This window comes from Podarcis erhardii (assembly GCF_964252035.2).
Source record: "Podarcis erhardii genome assembly, chromosome: 4".
NCBI classification, from domain to species: domain Eukaryota; kingdom Metazoa; phylum Chordata; class Lepidosauria; order Squamata; family Lacertidae; genus Podarcis; species Podarcis erhardii.
The window spans coordinates 66,091,690-66,117,343 of NC_138508.1; the positions used below are offsets into that span (position 1 = coordinate 66,091,690).

The following is a 25,654-nucleotide window of genomic DNA, read 5'->3' on the forward strand; positions in this document are numbered from 1 at the left end:
CCCTTCTCATTTTTGTTAAAATTAATTTTGCTTTCAGTGAGTTTAGCACTGCATACAAGCCAGTGAGCTTAGTTTCTAAACAAACCAAATCCAAAACATGAGTTATATATAACCTCCTTTTTTATCATTTCATTAAGTTTGCTGTTAAGTAGTATTCAGGGTTTAGAGGTAAAAACAGAAAGATCTGCAACGCCTTATATACAAACAGAAACAGAGAGAGAGAATTAAAACCATTGTGAAAATAAAAATGGTTTTGTCTTCTACTGAAATGTCATCAAGGTCAGTGCCAGGCGATCTGTTAAGGAATGCAGTTAATGGGTTAATTCTTTCCACAATGTACCTACAGGCATTTTTGCTTTACTGTTATGTCTGAAGCAAACTAGAGACTTGCCCCGTACTTTCCCACTGAGTTTAATGGCTGCAAGAATTAAAACCTAGCATTTATGAAATTAAAAAGAAGCTCTGTAAAAAAAATGTGTCTACAATTCAAGCACTACCATATATATATGGTACTATACATACCTGCTCTACGTCTCCTCCACTCAAATCATTGCAACTCTGTACATCGACCAACACCAAGCCATGAGGATAAATTCTCAGATTGGCAAAACTAGACAGTAAAAACAAGAAAAGTGTCAGATGAAAGCAGTCCCCCAGTCCCTACATTCTAAGCACCAACTTCTTCAACAAGAACTGCGGGAAGAGAACCTCCAGCACCTCAGCTGCCTACCTGCTGCCAACTCTATATTCTAATCAACTGTCCTGTTAGCTTCTGTTGAAAGAAGACCATCTGAATATTTACATTGCTTCCTTCCAACTGTAAATACTTGGTAAGTCCTTGTGGTTAAGAGAAATTCTCCATTATAAACAAGCTTGATTGTTTTAAAATGATCTAAGATGACTAGAAATTTAGTATGTTTTGTTTTCATACAACAAGGAGGATTTCTAAAATATTATCAAACTCTGTTCCATGCAAGTTTGAAGAACTGGCTTTAATGCATTCTTCATTAAAGGGGCAATTTCGCATGTGGCAATGCAATCTTTAGGAGGTAGAACACTTAGCTCCACGAGTAAGAGGCGGTATCTAATGCCACCAAGCATCTGCTGGGAAGCTAAGCATGCTGCCCAATATCCATGGAAAATTGAGAGCCAGTTGGAAAGTTGTCTTATTCTTCATCTTTTCAAGAAACTCTAGGAACCTGTTTCAGCTGAAGAATACGGGGGAAATGCTTTAAAAACATAAATGATGGAATGGGAGTGATGGAATCAGCTGGCTGGATGTGATCAGTGGAAAGATGTGGTCAATGCAGCCTGGGAATTTATTTATTTTTTAAAACCTGCTAAATAGCTGGCAGATGGGCAAGAGATGCTAGCTGAAGGAGAAGGTAATGAGCACAAAGGAGGTAAAGAGGAGACTGGAAAAGGGACAGTTTTATCTCTTGTGTCTCTTCCTACCTTGTCTTTGTCTCCATCCCCCCCCCCCTCTCTTTCCACCAGGAACAAGGCAAAGAAGGCCAAGAGAGAGGCACAGAGATATAAAAAGGACAAAGAAAATTATCTCATTTTCTAGACTGGTCATTTTCTGATTCACACAGAAAGTATTTTTAAATGTCCCCAAGGGCAGAAGGAAGATCTGCACATAGAAATCAATGAAGAAACCCAAGACTTTAATGCAGCTGTAACTAGAGCTGGAAAAGGCTACAGATGAAATAAAAATGTAAGAGGGAGAAGGAAGTTACAATGTGAAAGGGAGGGAGAAAATGGGAGGCAACAGGAAAAAAGGAACATCATAAGGCTGGGCAAGAGTGCTGAAGAAGAGCTGGGAAGAGTGCTGGAGAAGGGGACAACAAAAGAAGTTTCTAACTTCCCTGAGGAAATCAGAACAGGAGCTCACAAAGATGCCTTTTCACTTTTGTGAAGCCCCCTGGGTGCCAGCCCTCAACTACAGAGGCAGAGCTAACACCTTCAAATGGAGCCCACTCAGCCAGGAGTTCTGGTAACACATTGCCACAGTGTATGTGTGTTAACAGTTTTTAATTCTGGATTTTCAATTGTTGTAATATGCCCTGGGAACTGCTGGTGTAGGATAATAAATTTAAGCATCATGCTTGTTTTAGTATTTCTAGTATTCATTGTTTAACTTGTCAAACTTAAGTTTAATCACACTGCTTAGGAGCGCTTCTGATCCTAGCCTTGATTCTTGAGCCCAAGGTATCGCTGTGGCTAGCAGTGCCTCTGCCCAGCTGAAGCTAGCACATCATCTATACCCATATTTGCCTTAGTTACACCATGCTGTAATGCGCAGTATGAAAACCTCATATGAAGACTGTCCAAAACAATTGCTTTGGAATGCAAAGGCATGTGACTCCTTTACTGAAACAACTGCACTGGCTTCCATTTTGTTTCCACGCCCAATTTAAAGAGCCAGTGATTTGAAGGACCACCAACTCCAGTATTAGCCCACCCGTCTCCTAATATCTTCTTCATCAGACGCGCACCTGTGTAAATGATGTCTCCATGAGTCTGCTTAGCCCTGGGACCAGGGAGGGAGCCTTTTCAGTAGCTGCACCCAGGCTGTGGAACTGACTTGTGGTAGAAGCTCATCTTGCATTAATGGCCTTCTGTCAAATGTCTAAAGCCTTGCAGTTTAAGAAGGATTTTGGGATACGAAAGCTTTTAAAGGCCTTTACCAATTTGTATTTCACTTTGCCACAGTTAACTGTTTCATCATTGCTTAAGAATATCTACTTCTTTTAATGGCTGCCTTTTATCCTTTTGTGTTCTGCTGTTTTTAGCAATTTTCACTTAGTTTTTACCTTATTGCAGCTAGCTGTCTTGAGCTTCTTAAAGGAAAGGCAGGACATAAAAAAATTAAATAAACAAATAAAAATAACCTGTATTTGATTACACAAATTTCTGTTAACAGATTTCACCACTTACAAAAATTAAAACAACCACTAGCATACACACTAGCCAGTTCAATAATATGGTTTCTTTACTGCACAAACTCAAAAAACAGTTTCACTTGCCCAATTGTTTTTAAAATGTACGATAACATTCCAACAATTACTAGAAGTCAAACATCTCAAAGATTCATGTATTCCAGAAATACTTGTTCTTTTCCCATTCACTGGCATTTTCAAATAAACTGGAATAAAAAAAATGTTTGCTTGTTTTTTAAAAATCATACCACCACACGCAGCGCTTTGAATGGCAAATGTAATTAACATTCTGCTTGGGAAAGAAAGTGAATGGCTGTTTTGCCTATATTTATGTTGACAACATGATTAATGAAAGCTTTACAATAGAGCCTTCTACAATTCTGCCTTTTGTTAGAGTGACCCATGAATTAAATGGACCTGGGAGAGATGACAAATATTACTTTTGCTGGCTTAACTTCATGCAAAGTGGCTTTAATCTAGATACAGAGGAATTGTTTTAGCAGAGACAACAAGGAAGCATGACTTAATCCCCAAGCAACTTCAATTCATTTAGCAGCTGCAGCTTTCCCAATGGGGATTAATACATGGTCTTTGTTAAAGGAAAAAATTGTCATCAGCAGCATTCACAGGAGTTTGAAATTGCAGAGAATGTATGTTCAAAACCTTTGTGGGTATACCATTATTCAGCAGCACTGCTCGACTCTACGGTGAACGTTAATGTACATTAATGTGTGGTTTCCAATTCTGACTGACATCTACATTCTGTCTAGTCACAGTTCACAGTGTAATGTATTATTACTATTACCAGTAATTTTCTCAATCCAATTTACCACTTCTGCACTTATTTCCACTCACAAAACCACTTTCTATTATTCCCCTTTCATGTGCACATCATCCACACTCCTCAAGAAGAGACAACCAGCTGACCTTGAACTCAACAGCAACTGCTACAATGGCAAGAGGACCACTGATAAGTGTGACAGCATGAAAATTAGCAGAGACCTTGATCCATCCATTCCTTGCCCTGAAATCATTCAATGAAACCATTTCATGAGCAGAGAAAGGAGTAGAGTGAAGCCTGGTTTTCCTACAAACAAACCACAACTTTCCAGGCCCACAAAAGATAGGAATCTCTCTCTTTCCCCCTCGTAGGCACCAAGCATCCTTCTTTGGCGAGGGAATTCAATGATGTAAGTGTCACATTGGAAAAGGTATTTTCCCCACGTCGCCTCCCACCTTCTCTCTCATAGCTGGGCATATTCAGAAAGGGGCTTCAGTAGAGGTTTCTAAAATCCAGGCATGTTAAGCAGGTGGTACTTAAGGTTCCTGGGTTCTAAGCCATGTACAGCTTGCAAAGTAAAAAAATCAGTACCCTGCATTGGTTTCAGAGCACTCTTCCAAAACTGATAGACTGCTCCAGCTAAATTTTGAACTTGGTGCAATTTCCAAGCAGTGTTCAAGGTGCACATACAACTTGTTATAGTAGTCTGAATGGAACTTTCCATATCATGGAACACTGTATTTAAATTACTCCCAGTCCAGGAGAAATCACAGCTGACCTGACTGCTCCACTCCCACTGGTTGTTTAAAAAGGGGGGGAGGGATCCACACTAAATGTTAATGGAACACCTAGCAGACTGGCTCCTCCAGTAAATACCAAGCTGACCTTTAATATCTTCTGAGGATACCATGCTATTCCACAACCAGCAGATTGTCACTCGGTGAAAATGTAGAATAGTGGGTGCTCAGTGGCAGCACCCAAACGCCACTGGGTAATTCATGATGCAGGGACAACAGTGAGCTTTAAAACACCTCTTAAAAATTCATACGTTTGTCCAAACTTTCCTAGACTCTGACTCTTAATTTTTAATTTTGTTTGGTACACTGCTCAGTTATATTTGTGATATTTATTTGTGTTGAGTTTTCAGCTTGTTTTCAGGATTTTTTATTGAACCTTGTTGTCTGTACTTTTATTGTTTTTATGCAAACCACTTAAGAGATTTTATTATTTCAAGTGGTATATTTTAGATAAATAAGTACCGTATATGAACGAATGAATGTTATACTGTATTTATAGCCTAGTTTGGCACTTAAACCATGCCAGCTGTTGTATAGTTACAGAAATCTTTGCAATGTGGGGTAGGAAGGAGGGTTTTTTTTACATTTTACATTGATGTTAGTAGTTAAATCCAATAGTTCACAGCACTTAAGTTTCACCTGGTTTCCACAAATGCACCAGTTGCTTCCAGCATTACCTTATTATTACAACAGGGATGCAGGTTCTCATTTTATCTTGCATTAAAGCCCACTCCCCAATGGAGTGCTGCAATCAGGCATATAAGTTTTTTTAATGCCAGCACATCAGAAGGCAGTTAAGAAAAGCATATGTGACGTTATGCATAGTATTAGTTTTTAGAAGTTTGGGTATTGTTACCCAAGCACCTGTAGAAGCAGTAGGAAAGAAGTAGCTCACAAAGCTTAACTGTTACTGAGTATAGTAACAGCAATTGCACAAGGGCTTGTGGAACATCTGCTGCAAGTTCAAGGTACCTTTCAGATTCAGCTATTGCCCTATGCTAAATATGGGGCTCCTGCTAACAGAATGGCTGTTTCATGAACCAAATCTTACAACTCTATCTATCACCAAATACTTATATACCATCCAAATAAAAAAGGCTCTCTGAGCAGTTTACAAGCAAAAAAAATTAAACTGCAAGCTACTAAAAATAAGGCATCAAATAAGGGTAAAGGTACCCCTGACCATTAGGTCCAGTCGCAGATGACTCTGGGGTTGTGGTGCTCATCTCGCTCTATAGGCTGAGGGAGCCAGCGTTTTGTCTGCTGACAGCTTCCGGGTCATGTGGCCAGCATGACTAAGCCGCTTCTGGTGAACCAGAGCTGCGCACGGTAACGCCGTTTCCTTCCCGCCGGAGCGGTACCTATATATCTACTTTCACTTGACGTGCTTTCGAACTGCTAGGTGGGCAGGAGCTGGGACCGAACTACGGGAGCTCACCCCGTCATGGGGATTCAAACCACCAACCTTCTCATCGGCAAGCTCTAGGCTCTGTGGTTTAGACCACAGCGCCACCCGCGTCCCAAGGCATCAAATACAGAGTCTAAAACAAAACCAGCAGCAAAGTAGAGAGAGAGGATAGCCAGCAGAGGATAACACAACCGAGAAGTCTCAGAAAGGTCTGTAAATATTACAGAATGCCTGACAATGAATTTTTACATGTGTGAGATTTCCATTTTGAATACTAAATAGTATACAACCACTCCAGTTTTAAATACAGGAGCTGTTATGCAGGGCAGCTCTATTTTCTTAGAATTAAAATGCTAAAATGGTACAAACCAACTTAGCCATTCACAGAACACCCCGCTTCAGGGTGATGTCTCATATTGTTGCCAGGTCAGATAACTGTAGCATTCGAGGGCAGAAAAATACCCATTGTTTTCAGTCAGCCAGACATGTGCAATGTTGTCTAAGAATGCGGTACTAGGCTTGTTTTGTAACAAACAATAAAGCCTTGTGGTTTTGTAGGATTATGTATTCATTTTGTCACTGGGAAACACATTCCCATTACATTTTAGTTACTGTGGGCATTTGAAATTAACTCACTGAAACCCTTGCAAAAAAAAAAAAAGTGTTAAAGCTCTTAATTAAATGCCCTTTTTATTTCACTTCTTTGAAGGTGGATGACACATCTTGACATTTACCTGGTTGTTAAACAGCAATGCTAACACCCTCCACAAATTATGGTTCTATATTGCACTCACCTGCCATTTTTACTGACGTAGGTTGCTAAGTACCCATGATCTTCCCAGTTATGAATAGTTTCTGTCATTCCCTGCTCTTGGAAGATGGGCTGTAGACCTTTAAAAACGGCACTACAATCAGCTAGACAATGAAAGAAAAGACACCATGGGTCAATAAAGGCACTTTGATTTTTAACATGTATTCTTTTGATACTTGTAGAACTCTCAACATGAGCATAAAATTAGATTCCCAAGATGCTGGTACTGTATCTTCTGCCAGACATTTCCCCATCTGCTTTAGCATTTTTGTCAGCATCTTCTCTCAGAAGGATAAAAACAAAGTATAATGTGAATGTCTAAAATTATACTTCTTACTTAAAGAGTAGCAAATTAGCAAACTATGTGGCTGCATCTAGTTGTAAATGAAATAAAAATTCATTCCAAAATTGTGTAAACTCTGATAAAGGAGCTTCCTGCTGGCTCCCGGTCTATATATAGCTACTAGATAGAAAACAAAAGGTCTTTCCTGTGTTTTTATTCATAAATATATTTATAAAATGCTTCTCATGTTGGGGTTGTGGGGAGAGACTTGCTGCCAAGGACAATTGTTTTAGTACATGCAGTTGCACAAATGTGAGAAACAGGCCAGTTCATTCATTTTAAAGAGAAAGAAAAACGAATACAAGGTTTTTAAAATTAAAAGTTTAAATCTTCACTTCCTTTTTATATAATGATTCTTACGTTCTCCTTTGGTTTTTGCAAGCTGAATAACACATATCAATTATAATATACACATGTAAAATGTTTGCAGCCCACTGCATTACACAGGTTTGTACACCGGGGATGAATGTGGCAAATATTTATCTAGGAAAACAAAGCACGTTTCCAGAGTTCTATAACAAAAAGCAGCCCTAAGAGAGTGAGGACAGGATTCAACTAACACAGAGCAATAGCGGAAGCCAATGCAAGGGCTCACAATAGCCCACAGCTCCCAATCCGCTCTGGAGTGTTGGAAGAACCCCCAGAACACATCAATGGGGGGGGGGGGAGGATTCCATCTGGCAAACATAAATGCTTGGACTGACAGAATGATCATAAGAGCACAACATGAATTTCTTCCCCATATTCTCTGTACTGAAAGCAAGTTTGTTGAAAACAACTTTATTTCTAGTATAACATTTTTGCACTTCTGCAGCTATGCTCCTTACATCCCACTTGACTTCAGTTTGAGTAGTGGGGGAACAGCATTCCTGTTTTTTATTTCTGCATCACAAGTAACCATGGTTAGTATGATATTTTTTCTTTCTATATAAAATAGGTCCTATCTGGCAGAAATGTTGCAAGGACCATTTGTCTATAGGCTTCATCCTTTTGTTGACTAATCCATGCATGGCAATACAGTCGTACCTTGGTTCTCGAACGGAATCCATTCCAGAAGTCCGTTCGACTTCCGAAAACATTAGAAAAGCAAGGCGCAGCTTCTGATTGGCTGCAAGAGCTTCCTGCACTCAATTGGAAGCTGGAGAAGCTGCGCTGGACGTTCGGGTCCCAAAGAGCATTCACAAACCAGAACACTCACTACTGGGTTTCGTGGCATTCGGGAGCCAAAACGTTCAAGTCACAAGGCGTTCAAGAACCAAGATACGACTGTAATGATAATACAGAACAATTCAAATTTTCAGCAGGAGCACAGAATGATAGAAAATAAGTCAGCACAATGTAAGAAAGAATAAAAGAACATAGAAGAAACCTTTTTCTTATTATACTTGTGCATGAATTGTAACCTGGGGAGTTAATGAATTAAAAGTACAATGTTATAGGTAAATATTAACTCTTGCTCAGGTGAATATCAGACCATTACATTTGCAAAACCAAATGAGTTTTTATGTTTACAACGATCTGAATCACAAATTGATCTGCATGAAAGGCTGGCTTTTGTTTTACGTTCGGGATGCTCAGCCAGGCATCCTTGTTTGTCCAAGTCGGATTCAAAGAACAAGAAACTGACAGATGGTCATTTTGACATGTTTCAGGTTTCATTTTTCACCTTTTTTGATAGAAGCTAAACTTCTAGCGGAGTTGGGTGTGCCTGGCAATAATCCTAATCCTTTAGAAACTGCATTTTGCTGCTCATTAATTTTGAAAGGAGAGATGAGGAACCTCAGGCATAGGAGCTGAATACATAGGCCTCTCTGTCGGGCCCACAGGATACTTCCAGGTCACACTTCTTTCCCAGCAACATTCTGCACCCCCCTCAGGTGCTGTTGCCTATCTGCAATATACCATTGATATGTCTTCTTGAATACTTTAATGTACAGGTGTGTGTGCATTTGTGTAGAAACATCTGGCCTATGGTGGAAACAGAAGAGTCACATTAATTGTTTTGCCCGTTTTTGCCTCTGGCATCATCCAACACTGGCAGGCAATTGCCAAGAAAGGAAAGCAACCTTTCAGATGAAAAGGGACTAAAGACGTAATTTTAAGACAGCTTGGTACAAGTTATGCCATATATAGAAAACCAGCCCAAAATAGTTCCTTCCACCAAGTATTGACTTTCATCAGCCTGTATGTGGATGAGATGACTTCCTGGAGAAGTTTCCGGAATAAAAAATACTCGCCTGTTTTTCACTTTAACCTAAGAAATCAAATTTCAAGAGCTCATATCCCATACAATGGTACCTCGGGTTACATACACTTCAGGTTACAGACTCCGCTAACCCAGAAATATTACTTCGGGTTAAGAACTTTGCTTTAGGATGAGAACAGAAATTGTGCTCCGGCGGCACAGCAGCAGCAGCAGGCCCCATTAGCTAAAGTGGTGCTTCAGGTTAAGAACAGTTTCAGGTTAAGAACGGACCTCCGGAACAAATTAAGTACTTAACTCGAGGTACCACTGTATAACTTTTTAATAGAGGCATCTCCACATGCCCCCGCGCATATGCGCAGTGCAGGTATCCTGGAAGTGGATCCCAGAAATGGGGAGCACCCTGGAGAGGAGTCCTGACATTTCTTAGTTTAAAATAAATGGTATCAGTCAGCCAGCCTAAATTTCGTAAGGCTTTGCTGATGTACCTCTTTCCTTAGAGCAGAAGATAAACTGCTGAGATTAGACAGGAAGGGGCTGCCTCCGACAAGAAGGGGCTTGTACTTGGTGAAGCAGAAAAACTTTCAGGGGGAGAAATGCTTACTGAACAGCTTAATTGATTAGGGTTGTTGTGAGAATGAACACTGGGGCACCGTAAGTTCTATGACAGAACAGCAGGATAAGAATGGGGAGGAGAAAAGAGCCAGTGTGGTTATATTGTGGCTAGAGTGTCGGACTTAGCATGGGAAGACAAGATTTACCGTAATTTCCCACTGAGCCATAAAAAGCAGGTAAGCTTTGTTTGGCCACCTTCTCTGTCAGCCTAATCTATCTCACAAGGTTTGAAAGGATAAAAGGGTGGGTGGAACACACACACACACACACACACACACACACACACACACACACACACCATGTATGCTTCCCCAAGCTCGGTGGAGTAAGGGCAGGAGAAAAATAGGAGAAAAAATAACTTTCTGGTTTACGGTTACAATGGTATTTTGTTCTGAGAAATGAGTATCTCCTTCCTGCATTCAACAAGTTATCCGTTTCGCCTTGTTCTACCGTTTTCATCAACAGTGCAGAGCTGATAAGCAAGGAACAGACAGTCTCTCTCATACATGCAAACAAACAAATAAGATCCGCTGGAGGAAGGCCTTAATTGGAATAAATATTAGGAATTTTGTAAGCTTATATATGCCCAAACTGAGGTTTTAAAAGATTTACTTTGGACCTGCTGTTGCTGTTCTAAAACTTTGACACCTACCACAGTGCCACCCGTGTCTCTACCAGTACCGGTAATTCAAAACAAAACCTATTAACCTGGGAAAGCATTCTACAAGTGTTACCCTCTGGGAAAAATCTAGAGGTGCACAGGTAATTGCTAGGCAATATATTTGCCTCTGTGATATTCTGCTAGAGGACATAGCAGAATGGGAGGGATAGGCAGGGAAGATGGGGGTGTGTTGCGCAACTAAGGATCATTCCCAAACTTGGGCAACAAGATCAGCATCCTAGCAGGCTCAGCCAACATAAACTGGCTTCTTCTGCCTGTATCAAGAGGAATGTTTCAGTGGCAATTAACATAAAACCACTATCTCAGAAAATATCGCCACAAACGTAATCGCTCCCTTTATGCCAAAACACAAGAAAGCATAGTAACCCTGTCATATTTTGTTTCTTTAATTGTAGAAATATTACCCCTATGGCGCAAGAGCAAGGATAAATCATTCTTCAAAGTATTTTGACTCTCACGGTGCAAATAAATTTCCTCAACATGTTAAGTGGTATGTTTTCTGGTTCTTGTACTGCACAAGCTCATTTTTGCCTTAAATTAAATCAGTAACATTTTTGAAAGCTTGCCATTTGCTACAAACCATTCAATTTCTCGCTGCTGGGCTTAACAACTTCAGAAGCCATCAATGAACCAATCAGAAATGCTTCAAATACGTTTTAAGGGATAACACCATTGAGCTTCATTGTGAGCTAATTTCTAAACTGACATCAAGTAAGCCCACAACTTATGCACATTTAACTTGTGTGCATTCAGCTTTATGTGTGTTTCCCCTCCCAAATTGGCCTGTTATATTTCAGCACTACTGAATATTTAATGTAGAGATTTCAGTTTTTCATCTCATGTAACTAAATGCAGTGAGACATTTCACCCAAAGTCTGATCAACATCAAAATAAAACTATCTAATCAAGAGTAAACATATTTCTGAGGTAAACTTTTATCAGTGCCCTTTCGTATGAATACAATCCCAAATGAACCAATTATGTACCCTCCCCAGTGGTTTGTTTGAGAGCAGTTCCACAGAGACAATGCTTCTTTATCCCAGAACCTGACATCTATAGCACCTGGGAAGGAGTTGTTCAGTCTGCAATCTCCATCTTGGAACCAAATTAACAAGATGACTTCATGGCTACATCCTCCCTACCCCCACCCTCTGCTTTGTGTAACATCTTATCTGATTTAGAGTTCTTAAATATTAGACAACTTGCCACATTTTTGTAGCTCCTAATAAAGGTAGTGCCCAACTCTTGATATGGGATTATTTTTTCTTATTGACAAACATGGCTACCTTCGCTTTTCAAAATATTTTTCTGGGGCACTAACAAATTCCTTCAGGATTTCATATTGGTCGTAGGCTGCATACTGAAAGTGCAAGTCCAAAGTTATTAAGAAATATCATTTATAAGTATTCATTTTATTTTAGTTTTATAACTATAGCTCATCTCTTGTCTTTGTAATCTCCAAGGAACCACTAATGCGCTGTTTATCAGAATGCTGCTTGCCACAGAATTTCACTGCATGGCACTTCGGTGTGTTTGTTTATCAATCTGATGATAAAGCTAATAAAATTATAAAAATCAAAAGTTAGCCTGTGTCTGTTTGTTTTTAAATGTGGACATACCAAAAACAAGCATAAACACCATTCATTCTGAATAGATCATTCCCTATAAGCATAGTAGTCATATTGTGGTAGAAAAATGTTATGTGGGTCACTCCTAATGGTGGTTGGCAACTTATTCAAAATACTTATCATCACTGTTCCCTTTACTGCATCAGTCCCAAATCACAAAAGACTGGGAGAAGAGGAATGTTTATGTCTAGCACCTAAAGATATGTAAAGAAGGTGGCAGGCAAGCCTCCCTGGGGACAGCATTCCACAAGCAGGGAGCCACCACAGAAAAGGCCCATTCTTGTGTTGCCAATTTCCAGGGCCTTTATGGAGGAGGCAAACAAAGAAGGAATAACCAGCTGCACACATTTAAGATGGGGGACACCTGGACTGCAAGTAGTACATGCAAAAAGGATCTAGACGCCTTATGAGACCACAACTATCTTCTGTCACATGAAGGATGGAGCAAGCTTGTTTTTACATGCTCTGGAGGAACAGGTGAGTGACTAAACAAAACACAAAGACTGCTTATTCAGCAGATATTCAAGGTAATACCTGCATACCACTGGTCTTCAACTAGTGGGCCATGGCCTAATCCAAGGTAGGTTGCAACAGGAATACTACCACTATGCAAAGATATGGTGAAACGTTAAGAAATGGATCTCCAAATGCATGTTTGGGTTAAAAGTAAGTCTGAAAAAGTTGAAGATACACAGAAAAGCTGACTAATTCCTCAGCACTGTTTGTTCTGCAGAACTGATATGAGTAAGGCTGGAGTCCAGTTTGTCTTGCTTGCTATCTTTCAGAGTTAGCTATGCAACACCTATGCAAATGGCATTACACAAGTTTACGCAAGAAGAATTTGGTAGACTAACAAGCATGACAGGCAAACAAAAGGAATTAACTTCTACAATAGTTTCAGAATGCAGATTGAAGCACACGCACAAACTGATCTGAGTTTCAGATTATGATTGTGAGATACTTCTAACACCCGAGAACTTGCTCATCTATTCTTCCTTCCTCACCTCTGCCTTGCAACCATTCTCCCTACTTAATATTAGGACGATGCTTTCTTTTAAAATAGAACCAAACTGCAGAGAGAGGGAGAACAGAGAATATCTCAACCACAAATAACTTGTGATGATACAGAATACTGAAATATGATTCTTCTACAAACGGAGGAAACATGGCCCTCTGTCGCAGAGAAGCTGCAGTTGTGTCTATATACCCTGAGTCGCACAACCTTTAAACCTTCATAGTACTGTTGATTTTGCTGGGAGCTGAGTTGCTACCCAGCTTTGGAATCTGTTTCTTTATAATGATAACAGCAAGCTGGCCAAGATCAACATCCATGTGTCACATCCACATAATACATTAAAAGCACATGGCTTCCTCCAAATAATCTTGGGAACTGTAGTTTGTGAAGGGTGCTAGGTACTGTAGCTCAGCGAAGGGTAAGCTGCCATTCCCATGATCTTTTGAGAAAAGCCATGTGTTTAAAATGTACCGTATTTTTCACTCTATAGGACACACTTTTTCCCCTCCAAAAATGAAGGGGAAATGTGTGTGCATCCTATGGAGCGAATGCAGGGGGGGGGAGGCAGGCAGGAAAAGCCCCCAAAAGCCACACACAAACTCCGTGCGGCTCTTGCGGGCTTTTCCTCAGGAGGGACAAGGGACTGACGCAGCCAGTCAGTCCCTTCTCCCTCCTCGTAGAAAAGCCCACAGGAGCCGCGCGCTCCTTAAAGGGTACGCGGCTCCTGTGGGCTTTTGCGGGAGGTGGGGGTATTGCCATAGCCCCGCGACCCTCTCCTGGCTGGAGAGGTGGCGCGCGGCTATGGCAGCAGCCTCTTTGGCCACGCGCCACCTCTCCAGTCGGGAGAGCGCGCGCAGGGCTAAGGAAGCCATAGCCCCGCGACCCTCTCCCGGCTGGAGAGGTGGCGCGCGGCTATGGCAGCAGCCTCTCCGCTTCGCGCCTTTCCGCTGCTCCCTGACCTGCTCTTTGGGGTTGGCGGTGGGCTTCCCCCCGCCAGCCCCGAAGAGCAGGTCGAAAGGAACCTGAAGCCTGGAGAGCGAGAGGGGTTGGTGCGCACTGAACGCACCTTGAATGGCACCTTGTTTTAGAGGGGGAAAACAAGGTGGGGGGAATTCTCCCCCTCTCTGCGCGCCTCCTGCCGCTTCGCTGAAGGGGCGCTGGGCAGAGAGGGGGAGAATTTTTTTTCTTGTTCTCCCCCCTCTAAAACAAGGTGCGTCCTATTGTCCGGTGCGTCCTATAGAGCGAAAAATACGGTATGTTGTGATCATTTTAGTACCCCAATAAAGCTGCCAGTTGTTTTGTTGTTCTTTGTTCTAAGCAAGTATTTTTTCCCATTACACACATATGTGTATATGATAGCAGAACTAGATTATCATTAAAAGAACACTGATTTAGTTGGATCAGGGAAGTAGTAAGAGTCTTCTCAGGTTCAAATTCCCACTCAGTCATGAAACTCACTGTGTGACCGTGGGCCAATAGCTCTTTCAGAGCCGAATTTACAATTTACATCACTGGTTAGTTTTGAGAATAAGGAATGGGGGATCAGACCAGGGTGGGGTATGGACAATGCCTTGAGCTCCTTAAAGAAAATGAGAGAAAGAAAAATGTAGCAAATATGAATAAAAATCCCCATACTTTCCTTGAATTTTGCTGCAGTCAACAAGCAATATTGTCAGGTATTTATTTATTTAATATACGACCTTTCTCCCACTGCAGGGCCCAAACTGGCTCACAACATGAAGTAAAACACATACAGCTGAAATGCAAAAAACCCCTAAAAAACAGCTACTAATACATGTTATACTTTTTTTTTAAGAAAACAATATGGTAACCAAGTTACCATATTAAAAACAGCACTGAATCAAAACAACTTACAACCACAAAAGCAAAAGAAAATATACAGCACAGATCATTAAAAGTTCTTGCCACACCATACTGTTAGTGGCCAAAGGCCTGTCTAAAAAACATATTTGCCTACGAACGGAAGGAAAGCATAGAGGGAGCTAGCCTTGCCTCGTGGAAAGGAGTTCAACAATCTGAGAGCAGCCACTGACAAGGTAAGGCATAACAGCAGTGCTCCTACGTGTCACATAGGAATTAGCAAAAATGGTGCTGTAACTGGAAGGCTTAGGTAACTCACTTGCACCTAGAGCTAAGCTAGTTATATCAGGCACACCAGATATAAATTTGTATTATAAGGCGTGCTGCCTGAGCTGCATCAATACAAAACTCTCCCACTGGGATTCCAAGATCTGCTTAGCTTCAAGAGGCGTTGTGCTGATCCTGCAATTTTTTTGATCTTTAGCCCCTAAAATGGTATGGGGCCATGTAACAAACCACCTCTGGAATTTCCAATTAAAAAAAACGGTGTTTGCCAGCAGAAATGAGAGCTGTAGTTCAGAGGGATGGGGTTCTAAAGTTTCCTTGGGCTCACACAGAACTAGTTTCCCAGTTCTTTGAATCCCAGCCTATGCATATCACAACTATGCACACCTTTGGTTCAAAAATGAGATTAGCACAGCAACTGAAGCAAGCCCATGATTGCCCAATTACAAAATGGAGCAGCTTCATTTTCCTGTAGTGCAAATAATCTATAGGATTATTTATACCTCTACATGTAAAATAAAAAAAATCCTTCCAGCAGCACCTTAGAGACCAACTAAGTTTGTTACTGGTATGAGCTTTTGTGTGCATGCACACTTCTTCAGATCTATATACCTAGATAAGTGATGGTAAATTGCAGATTAAGGTCCCACCCTCCAAAGCAAACCCCATGAGCACACCTTCTGCTTCCAAGTAAACGATGAATGGATATAGCAGGAGAAGCATCACTACTCAAGAGCCAGAACTGACCTGATTCCTTATTTATGCAAGTGCAATCCTTTACACTACAAATGTACAGTGCATCATTTGCATTAACAGCTGCCATTCACTCACATATAAATAAATAAGCTACTGTACTTGAACAACTGAGACGAAACATGCCCATTACCATAAAAGTTGCTTTGTACACTTTCCTCCATACATGCACTCTTCATAACCTGTTGGTAGCAAATAAAGGGTTGACCATCCTCCCAAATGCCATTAAAACTGGCATGCTCAAAAGACTGAATGCCACTTTTGGAGCTGCTAGAGGGTTTTCAAAATCATTATAGCTCAACTGTTCCGAACATCTGAAACACAGGTTGTAAACTAATTTACTGTAATAACTATGTGGGCAGTAAACTCTTAATTGCCAAATAAAGATTTGAGAATAATGGTCATAAGCTCCACAGCTAGTTCCTTTTAACCCTTAATAAGGGTTGGAGGAATCCAAAACAAAACGCTCCTGATTTCTTTTCTTGCAACTTAACAACAGAGGACTCCCAATATAAAACACTTCCTGATCTTTCATTTCCTGCTAGGTTTTTTCCTCCCTTTTTGAAAAAGTTATCATTAACACAGAGGCCCTTCCCCAATATCAATCCATTAAACTCCACTTTTTCTCCCTGGGCCCCGATTTTCCATATCAATAGATCACTTCCTTTCACAATCATCAGGATTACTGGAGAAAATAAGCTGAATAACCTTCGTCACTGTCAGCACAGCTGCAAAAGCAAAAAAAAAAAAGTCACCGCCTAAGGGACAGATTAAGGTCACGCATGCGACTACAAGGCGTGCACGATCATCTCTTCCTCGAAAATTCACAGGCGCATACTTTTAAAAAGCCAGTTACAAAGTCAATTTTGCAAGCACGGGCAAGCAATTTAATAATTTTTATGTATGCAAAGAGAGCGTGCCCCCGGGGGGGGGACGGTACGGAGACAGAGAATCGAAAAAGGCCCTTGCTGGTCTATTTTCGGATGCAGAGTGTCGATCAGAGCCTGTGACCAGGGAAATGAATGGAGAGAAATTGCATGCGGTGGGGGGGGGGGGGAGAGAGAGAAATAAGGCACATGCGGCGGGGGAGGGGGGCGAAGAAATCTGTATGGCTGGAGAAACAGAAGAGCGGGGCTGAGCTTCAGGGAATCTGCATATATGAAGGGGAGGAGCTGCAAAGACGAAGGTTAGAAAATAATACGGGAGGGGGAAATCCCAACATGGGGAGGCCGAAGGCTGCGGCTGAAGGCGCAAAAGTTGGCGGCAAAAGGGCTCCCGGTTGAGCCCGGGCGAAACGCGGGCATGTGCGGCACAGCTTCGGGGGTCAGCGGGAGGGGAAGGCGCCCGGCGCGGCTTAGTCAGCAAAGGCAGGGGCCTGCGCCCAGCAGCCGCGGCTGCTCCTGACGGTGCAAAGAGGAGCAGCTCGGGCCTGCAGCAGCGAGCCATGGCTGTGCAAGGGAGGAGAGGCACCGCAACGGCGCCCGCCCGCCCAGCCAGCCAGCCACTCTGCCTTCCTTCGCTGCAGGAGCCTCTTCCTTCTCCCTCCCGCCCCCCCCCCGAAAAATAAAAGGGTGGAAGCGCGGGGTCGGTCTCGCCGGCCGGGGTTAGGGTGGGCAGGGGCAACCCCGAGCGAGGCGCCTCACCTGTGGCGCTGAGCATGAAGTCGAGGGTGCTGTGTCGCGCGGCTGCCATAGTGAGGTAGAGCCCTGTGCCATGCCTGGTGGAGCGGCCGTGGCTGCTGCGCTGCGAGTGCCACCGAGTGCGTGTGTGTGTGTGTGTGTGTGTTACGCACGCGGGGTTGAGGCCGGGGTTGCCGCCGAGCGGGGAGAGCCCGAAGGGGAGGGGCAGCCTGGCTGGGAGCGAATGAGTCGGCGATGGGGGGGGGGAGAGGGAGAGGGAGGCAAAAGCAGAGAATTGGCTGCGACTCCTCAGAGCCAGGACGGAGAGGTGGCCGCCCTCGCTGCTTGCTCGCCGCCTTGCTTGCTTGCTCGCCCGGCAGCCTCCCTCGGGGAGCGCGGAACCGCAGGCGCTTTGCTCAGGAGTTGTTGCTATTGTGTGATGAGCAAGGCGGGCTTTGCTAAGGCGGTAGCCGCTGAAACGGCCTCGCGGTTTACATTCCCCAAGCCCGCCCAAAAGCTGCTTGTCAGGTGGGGGGGGGGGTTAGGAGAAAAACAAGCTATTGGTGGGGGGGACGACGACGACTAGGAAACTGCCCAAGCTTGGGTTGTTGTAACTTATTTTAAAAGCTCCCAAGAGGAAAAGAGTGCAAGCTTTTGAATCGCACAGGACTCCTTGCCAAGCCCATTAGGATTTTCACACTAGTACTCTTAACACCAGGTCAGCCCCTTATTCCCAGCCCCATGGCCCCTCTCACCCTCAGCTCCCTTATCTCTGCCCCATGGCTTTTTTACTTAGCGTTTTCATTTCTGATGTTCAGTCATTACAAAATAGAAGTTCCCATGTTCAAATAGAGATCTAGGTTACTGTGTGTTTGGGTGGGTGGGTATTTGTTTGATAGGACACGGTGAATTGTAGAAGTTTCAGTGGTTGCCTCATGTCTCCTGCTTTTGGAAATTACTCAGCAACCAGTTCCAAAAATGAGCTTCAAGTAGCTTGAAAGCTGGTGTTTTAACAAAGTTTGTTGAGCAGAATTTTCTTAGGGGGACGCAGCAACTGTAGGAGAAAAGCTCTACGTGGTAGTAAGCCACCCAACCACAGCAGTTAGCATAATTCCAACAGAAAATACACTTCCAGGCCTACTGGTCATAAGCCTGTAACACAGAAAGGAAAATCTGCCATCTTTTCCTTCTCTGAAGTTGAAAACAAAGCCTAACAGCAAGAGACTTACCCAACATACTGGCCAGGTATGGCAGGCCCACCAGGGACTAGTGAATGCCCAAACTAATCCTGTCCTAACCCTGTTTATCTGGAAGTAAACCCTGCTGAATTTAATAGGACTTGCTTCTGAATAGACTTGGTTAGGATTGTGCTGAACCACTCTCACAACTGGGTTAGTTTAAAAAATGAAACTGCTACTGCAAAACCAGCATAATGAGCAAATCAAAGAGCTAATGCTAACACAATATTTCCCAGAAATGAGGCATCCAAACTAAGACAACAAAACAGATCCTATTTTAAATGGTCTATTCCTGCATATCCAATGATTTTCTTTTGAACAGCCATTCCTAAAATCCTCTATACCTTTGGTGTGGAATGTTTGTGTGTCTCATCCCTGAAAGCCACATTTATTTGTGCCCACACAGTGCTAATTTTCCTTCCAAGCCTACTCCCTCAAAACAGGCCTCCGCTATTATCAATCTTTTTTTGTCCCTCTTAGCTTTTAGAAGGCTGCTCCTCCCTCCTGAAAAAAATCCCGAATCTAATCACTGAGGAATACTTCCAACATTGTTTTAGAAAGCTATGACAGTACTCATGGGAGCTGCATTCTTGTCTAAGAATTGAAATAAAAAGTTTGGTGCAGAAAACAGGAAAGGGTGAGGACAGAAACTTAACACTTTCTTCGCCTGCCACTTTTGCAGCTTCCACAGAGAAAGCTTTTTAAAAAATTAAGTCTTACAAACATGTATCTTGAATTCCACAGTCAGTTTGTGGGAAAAGTAACTGGGTGGGGGGAAAGGTTAAGCATCCCCATCCCTACCGCATTACCTCTACATGGCAAAGCAAAAAAAAGCAGAGTCTCATAGCTTTGGTTTATTGATTTGCACATAACATTGAGTTAGAGGCACACAAGAACATGCAGCCAGAACTTACTGAATGCACACAGAAAGCCTCTGTGCACATATGGGTCTCTGTATTCACTATAGTGTCTATGCCTGTGAGTGGACAGAGCTGCCCCTGTCATTTAAGTGAAGGGAGAAGTCTGCACATGTTTACGCAACAGTTGCTGTGCACTGAACAACCTACCAAACTCTTGTTTATTGTAGCTTTGGATTAAGTCCAGTGCTCAAAGTGGGGTGGAGGGGGTGGGGAATGAGAAGAGTGTCAGCTGTGAAATCTTTTTTTTTTTTTCCAGTGCATTCTTTAGGAATAAATCCCACGGAGTATTTTCTGCCAAGTAAGTGTGCATAGGACTGCCTTCTCAACCTGCAATCCTATACCCATATAGGGTATGTATGGAGCTTATTTGTGAGTCATGCACAGCATTTCATTGTAACGCTGCAGTCCTACACACTTACTTGGGAGTGAACTCAACTGAAAACAATTGGACTCTGTTGTGGGTAAACATGTATAGGTTGGCACTGTTGGTGGCTTTTTGCAAAAAAGAGTGATCTTCCTCAGTGTAACCAAGTGGGATGGGTTTAAGTCTACCTGAAAAGAAGTGGGACAGCATCCTATCCCACTTTATTCTTACTTTGCACACTGATTTATATCAGAACTATGATACATATGTGCAATACATATGTGTGGCACTGGGCCAGTTCACAAAGAAGGTTTAGTACATGTACCCTGTATATACACCATCACTTAACAATATGTTCTGGTTAGATTACTGCAACACGTTATATGTAGAGCTGCCTTTGAAGATGGTTTGGAAACTTCAGCTGATGCAGAATTCAGTGGCCAGGTTGTTCTCCGGGGCAAGACAGTTTGAGCGTATTACGCCAGTCCTGGGCCAACTGTACTGGCTGCCAATTAGCTTCCAGGCTAAGCTCAAAGTGCTGGTTTTGTACCTATAAAGCCTTAAATGGCTCAGGACTGCATCTCCCCATATAAACCAACCTGAATTCTACAGTCACAATCTGAAGCCCTTCTTGGTGTGTCTCCTCCACAAGAGGTCCTGAACGTGGCAAAATGAGAATGGGCCTTTTCTGTGTTGGCTCCCCATTTCTTGAATGCTCTCTGCAAGGAGGGTTGTCAGGCACAATTATACGCCTTTAGGTGCCAGGCCTTCTATGGCCTTTTAAATGTTTGGGGCGGGGTGTTATTGTTTTAACTCTTTATTTTGTGATTTTATCCTGTGAACTGCAAAATGCTTTTATCCTGCGATTTACAAAGCTGAAGGGCAGTATATAAATATTAGTATTATTATTAATAATAATATTTTGCCCTTTGCGCAGAGACCTTAAATAGTTCATCTGCGCATACTACCATATGTACACAGTATAACATCTTGCTTCATGTGCAATCACTATGCACACCATATCCTGTGTGGAAGGTACATGTATTCAGAGAAGCTGGCTTTGTTTCACTGAAGTCAAAGGCATAACAGTTCCATAATCAGCACTTTAGTAATTATGTTGCAGTGGAAATAAATAAGCAGACCTCTATTAACTTTAATGGTGTCGGAGCAGGCCCTGCATCAACGTGGTTTTGTAGGCTTAGGGATATTAAAACAGCACTAGTAAATATTTCTACAACTAGCAAGTTTCTAAATCAAGACATCTCTTCTGCAAGATGTGCCATGAGGCTTTGTTTGTGCATGTTTAAGACTCCCTATATAACATACTTTTAGACGTTGCCATTAGTGAGTAATACATATTGGCACCTACAACTCATGCAATATTCATTCTTGCAGGGATGGCGTCAGCACTTGGCATCCTTGGGCTGCTGCAAGGTCCACAATGATGCTTTCCATGCCACACACACACACCCATAACATTGTTTCTGGTCCAGCACTCTGAGGTAGGGCTAGAACCAGGAACCTTTTAACTTTTGATCATTGTAGGAAATTAAAAGGGTAGCTAGATCCAGCTGCCTGGTGCCATTTTGACCAGCTAGATAAGCTTGCGCTCTTACAGTTGTTTTAACTGAATGTTTTTATTTGTTTTTAGTTTTTATCTGTTTTAATTATCAGTTTTGGTTTTTATCCACTTAATATTCTATCCTCTGACTGCTGGTCTATGACTGTAATAAACTGATTGATTGATAAGCTTGCCAGGGCCTGCTGACAGAGACATGCCCCCCCCCCTTTGCCTGGGCAACCACCAAACTTGGAGCTGACTCTCCCTCCCCACAATGAATCATAATTCCCAATTTTTAGTATATGTGCTGCCAAAGCGAGCACCATAATTTCCATATTTCCAGGTTTCATTTTTTAAAAAAGTAAGTTCCCAGCATTTGTAGAACCTGAGATATAAGGGGAAACATGCAGGTACTTTTCTCATTTTTTTGTGAGAAGCAAAACTCCAAACCTTCAGTTTTTCATTACCCTTCACCCCTAAATAAATTATTGTGAGCACCCATATTCATATATTGTTGCACATATAGTATAATATGCGGTACCACTGAGCTACAGACCTTCTGATCCACAATTCCTTAGACCAGAGGTGTGAAACCTAGGGGTCAGATAGGAGAAACCTGCTTCCTGGAAATTGGCACCTTTATCCTACAACTGCCATATGAACATTCTGGGGTTCAAGGCATGCACATCTACATTGCACATGTGGGTCTTATAGGTGCTACACTTGGTATCCTATCAGAAATGCCTAAGGCTGGGCCTGCATGAACCTTTCACCCTGAAAACGAACTGACAGAAAACTGCATTGTTCAAGTAGAGTCACCTTCAAAGTTGCTTTGTTCATTAACAATATGCCAGAAGCTTGACAAGGTTTTACCCGCTGTTCATGCGAACCCAACTGACCCTAAGAGTCTTGGCTTTTAATTAACAGAGTTTTGGAATGATAAAAGTGCATCAGTTTGTTTGTTAAGTGCAACTACTTAACAAGGTCTGTAAGTAGTTATAAGCACAATTGAAAGTCTAAAACTCTAGTTCAGTTGAGCGCTGAATATTTATTTCTGCCTGATATATTACTGTACTTTGGAAGCACATTAGACTAGCATATTTTCTTTTTAAAAATGGCTCCAGGGCTGTTATTTTAAAAGGCAGATATAATTGTGCTGTGACCCAGAAGAAGGCTTCAGGCCCTGCTCACAGCAGACATGTCTCTTCCATCCACCATTTCTGCTGATTTGTTACAGCTCTGACTGCATGTTGTTACATGAAGTGCCATTGGCTTAAGCAGGCTGGGAAGCTTCTTCATTATGGTTTGGGCCCATTAAAACAAAAAAAATGTAGCATTTACTTATACTATGATGAGAGATAAAAGAATTAAAATTAAATTAGGTGGTTTGGGTCTTTTGAAACGTAATTTGTAGTATTCCCCATCTAAAATGTTTGGGATGTGTATATATAAAGCTTTTCCTGAAGAGCCCAACCCTCATAACCTTCCCTGCCTTTGCTATCAAATGCCAGCTGGAAAGAAGCCTGACACCACTTGAAGATGCCTGGACTTGGACCTTATTACAGTGCAGCTGCTTTAATTTGCTTACAAATTCTTTCCTCTGTCTGCACAGTCTTGTTTCTATTGATAACTGTTTTATTGGTGTTTGCTGGGGGGGGGGTCGTTTTTTGTTTTACAGCCTTTAAAAAACACTTTGAGAGTCTTATTTCAGCATAAATTCTTTCTATAAATGCTTAAAGTTCAGATTGGTAACCAATGGCCCTCCAGAGGTTGCTGGAATGCAACTCCCATCCCACCCCCACCCCCCGAACATTGGTCGTTCTGGCTGGGGCAATTGGATTTCAACAACATCTGGAGGGCCACAGGATCATCACCTTGGCTTTAAAGTCTTCCAGAGAGAGAGTATATTTCTCAGTTGAGTAGCAACCAAGAACACCCCAGCACTCTCTACACACTAATGGAAAACCTAAGAGGTTATGACAGAAAAACAGAGGTAGAGAAGTTTTCTCAGGTACACTAGGTCTTTCAAGACCATACATGGCTTTACTAATTTTGGTTTGAGCATGAAAGGCAATAAAAAAGCTAGTGCAGATATGGGAGATCACAGTATATAATGTGCTCTTCTTATATGACCCAGAATAGGGAGCAGGCTAAGAAGTACACTGTTCCAGAGATGCCTATAAAACAAGGAGAAAGAAGCGGGAGAAAACAAGCTTGTTCCATCCTGCATGCGACAGCCATTTAGATATTTGAAGATGACAATTATACCCCCTCAGTCTCTTTATTGCCAGGCTAAACATACCCAATTTCCTCAACCGTTCCGCATAAGCAGGGATGGGGGGGGGGGGAGCTGAGGGGGCCATCACCCCAGGCACAGCTTTTCCACTTGTACTACTGGCAAGCCAGGTTTCCCCCATCTTATATTTGTGCAGCTGGTTCTTCCTGCCTAAGTGAAAAAACTGACATTTGTCCCTATGGAAATTCATTTTGTCAGTATTGGCCCAGTGCTTCAATCTATTCTCCCAGATCTGTCTTCGGTAGTATTGGCTACCCCTCCCAGTTTGGTGTCATCTGCAAATTTGACGAGCATCCCCTCCATACCTTCATCCAAGTTGTTTATAAAAATGTTGGACAACAACAGGCCCAAGACAGAACCCTGCAGCACCCCACTTGTCACTTTCCCCCCAAATGACGAGGAACCATTAGTGAGCACGCTTAGAGTTTGGTCAGTCAACCAGCTACAAATTGAACAGTTACCTCATCCAGTTCACGTTTTACCAGGTTCTCCACAAGAATATCATGGGGGACTTTGTCAAAAGCCTTACTGAAATCAAGGTACACTATGTCAAGAGCATTTCCCTGATCCACCAAGCTTACGTATATCAAGAAAAGAAATCACAGCATCCTTTTCACACGGTTTAATTATCTGTTCCAGGACCTTTCCTGGCATCAGTGTCAAGGTGACCTTGGTCTTCTCCCCACCACCACCACCTTTTTGAAGTTGGGGACAACATTTGCTTGCTTCCAGCCCACAGAGACCTCACCTGTTCTCCAAGAATTCTCAAAGATTGTAGGCAGAGGCTCTGAGGTGACATCTGCAGGCTCCTTTAGTACCCTTGGGTGCAGCTCATCAGGCCCTGGAGATTTGAAATTGTTTAAAGTAGCTAGGTGTTCCCTTACCACCTCTTTTCCTACTTTGGGGTGCAGCTCCATATATTCTGTTATCACCAGGTTGGGCACTGCTTTCCTTTTGGGTGAACACAAAGGCAAAATAGGTGCTGAGCAGTTCTGGATTCTCTCTGTCATCCAGTAGCATTTCTCCATCTTCACACTTGCTCTTCCTCTTGCTTCGAACAGAGCTAAAGAAACCTTTTATTATTATTCTTAACCTCTCTATGATTTGCTTGTTCTTCTTCTTGTTATAAATTGGTGCAATTCTATAGAGACTATTGAGGTGATATCCCCACCCCAATAATTGCATTGTGGCTCAGGTGAATCAACAATGTTTCGAATTACTCAGCAGTTTTTGAAAATGAGGTCTTTGCAGAGCTGCCACACTTCTTAGGTATGGAAACAAGCCATTAAAGTGGAGATCTGTTTGAAATAAATAAAAAGCTTTCCCACATATATTTAAAGTCTTCAAACGGTTTCCTCAAAATGTGCTTACACTACTATTTGCAAATTGTGACTGTTTAGCGTACTGTGACAGTGGGGGGGGGGATAGAAAATCAAGATAAAAGCCGATCAGGAGTTAAATGGGAAAGGGAATGATTTCCATCTGTTGTATTATTTATCATTTTATTTTGCTTTTTGTTTGTTCAACATGCAGTTCAGTAAGCGGCTGCTTGAGGGTACTGCTTTTTGATTT

At 42.3% G+C, this 25,654-nt stretch overlaps 1 protein-coding gene across 2 annotated transcripts in view; it reads right to left on the minus strand.

The window, feature by feature from the left end:
* Window positions 1-25,348, minus strand: part of SMS (spermine synthase) — a 44,261-nt gene extending 18,913 nt beyond the window's left edge. The window contains exons 1-3 of one of the 2 annotated variants that reach the window (XM_081859129.1): window positions 24,831-25,348; window positions 6,723-6,843; window positions 523-610 (exon numbers count right to left, since the gene is read on the minus strand). In XM_081859129.1, the coding sequence (XP_081715255.1) occupies window positions 523-610; window positions 6,723-6,843; window positions 24,831-25,110 (489 nt within the window). In that variant the 5' untranslated portion in view covers window positions 25,111-25,348. Of the gene's footprint in view, window positions 1-522; window positions 611-6,722; window positions 6,844-17,727; window positions 17,911-24,830 lie in introns of those variants that run through there. The other variant, XM_081859130.1, reaches the window with a different exon arrangement.
* Window positions 25,349-25,654: the final 306 nt, after the last annotated feature.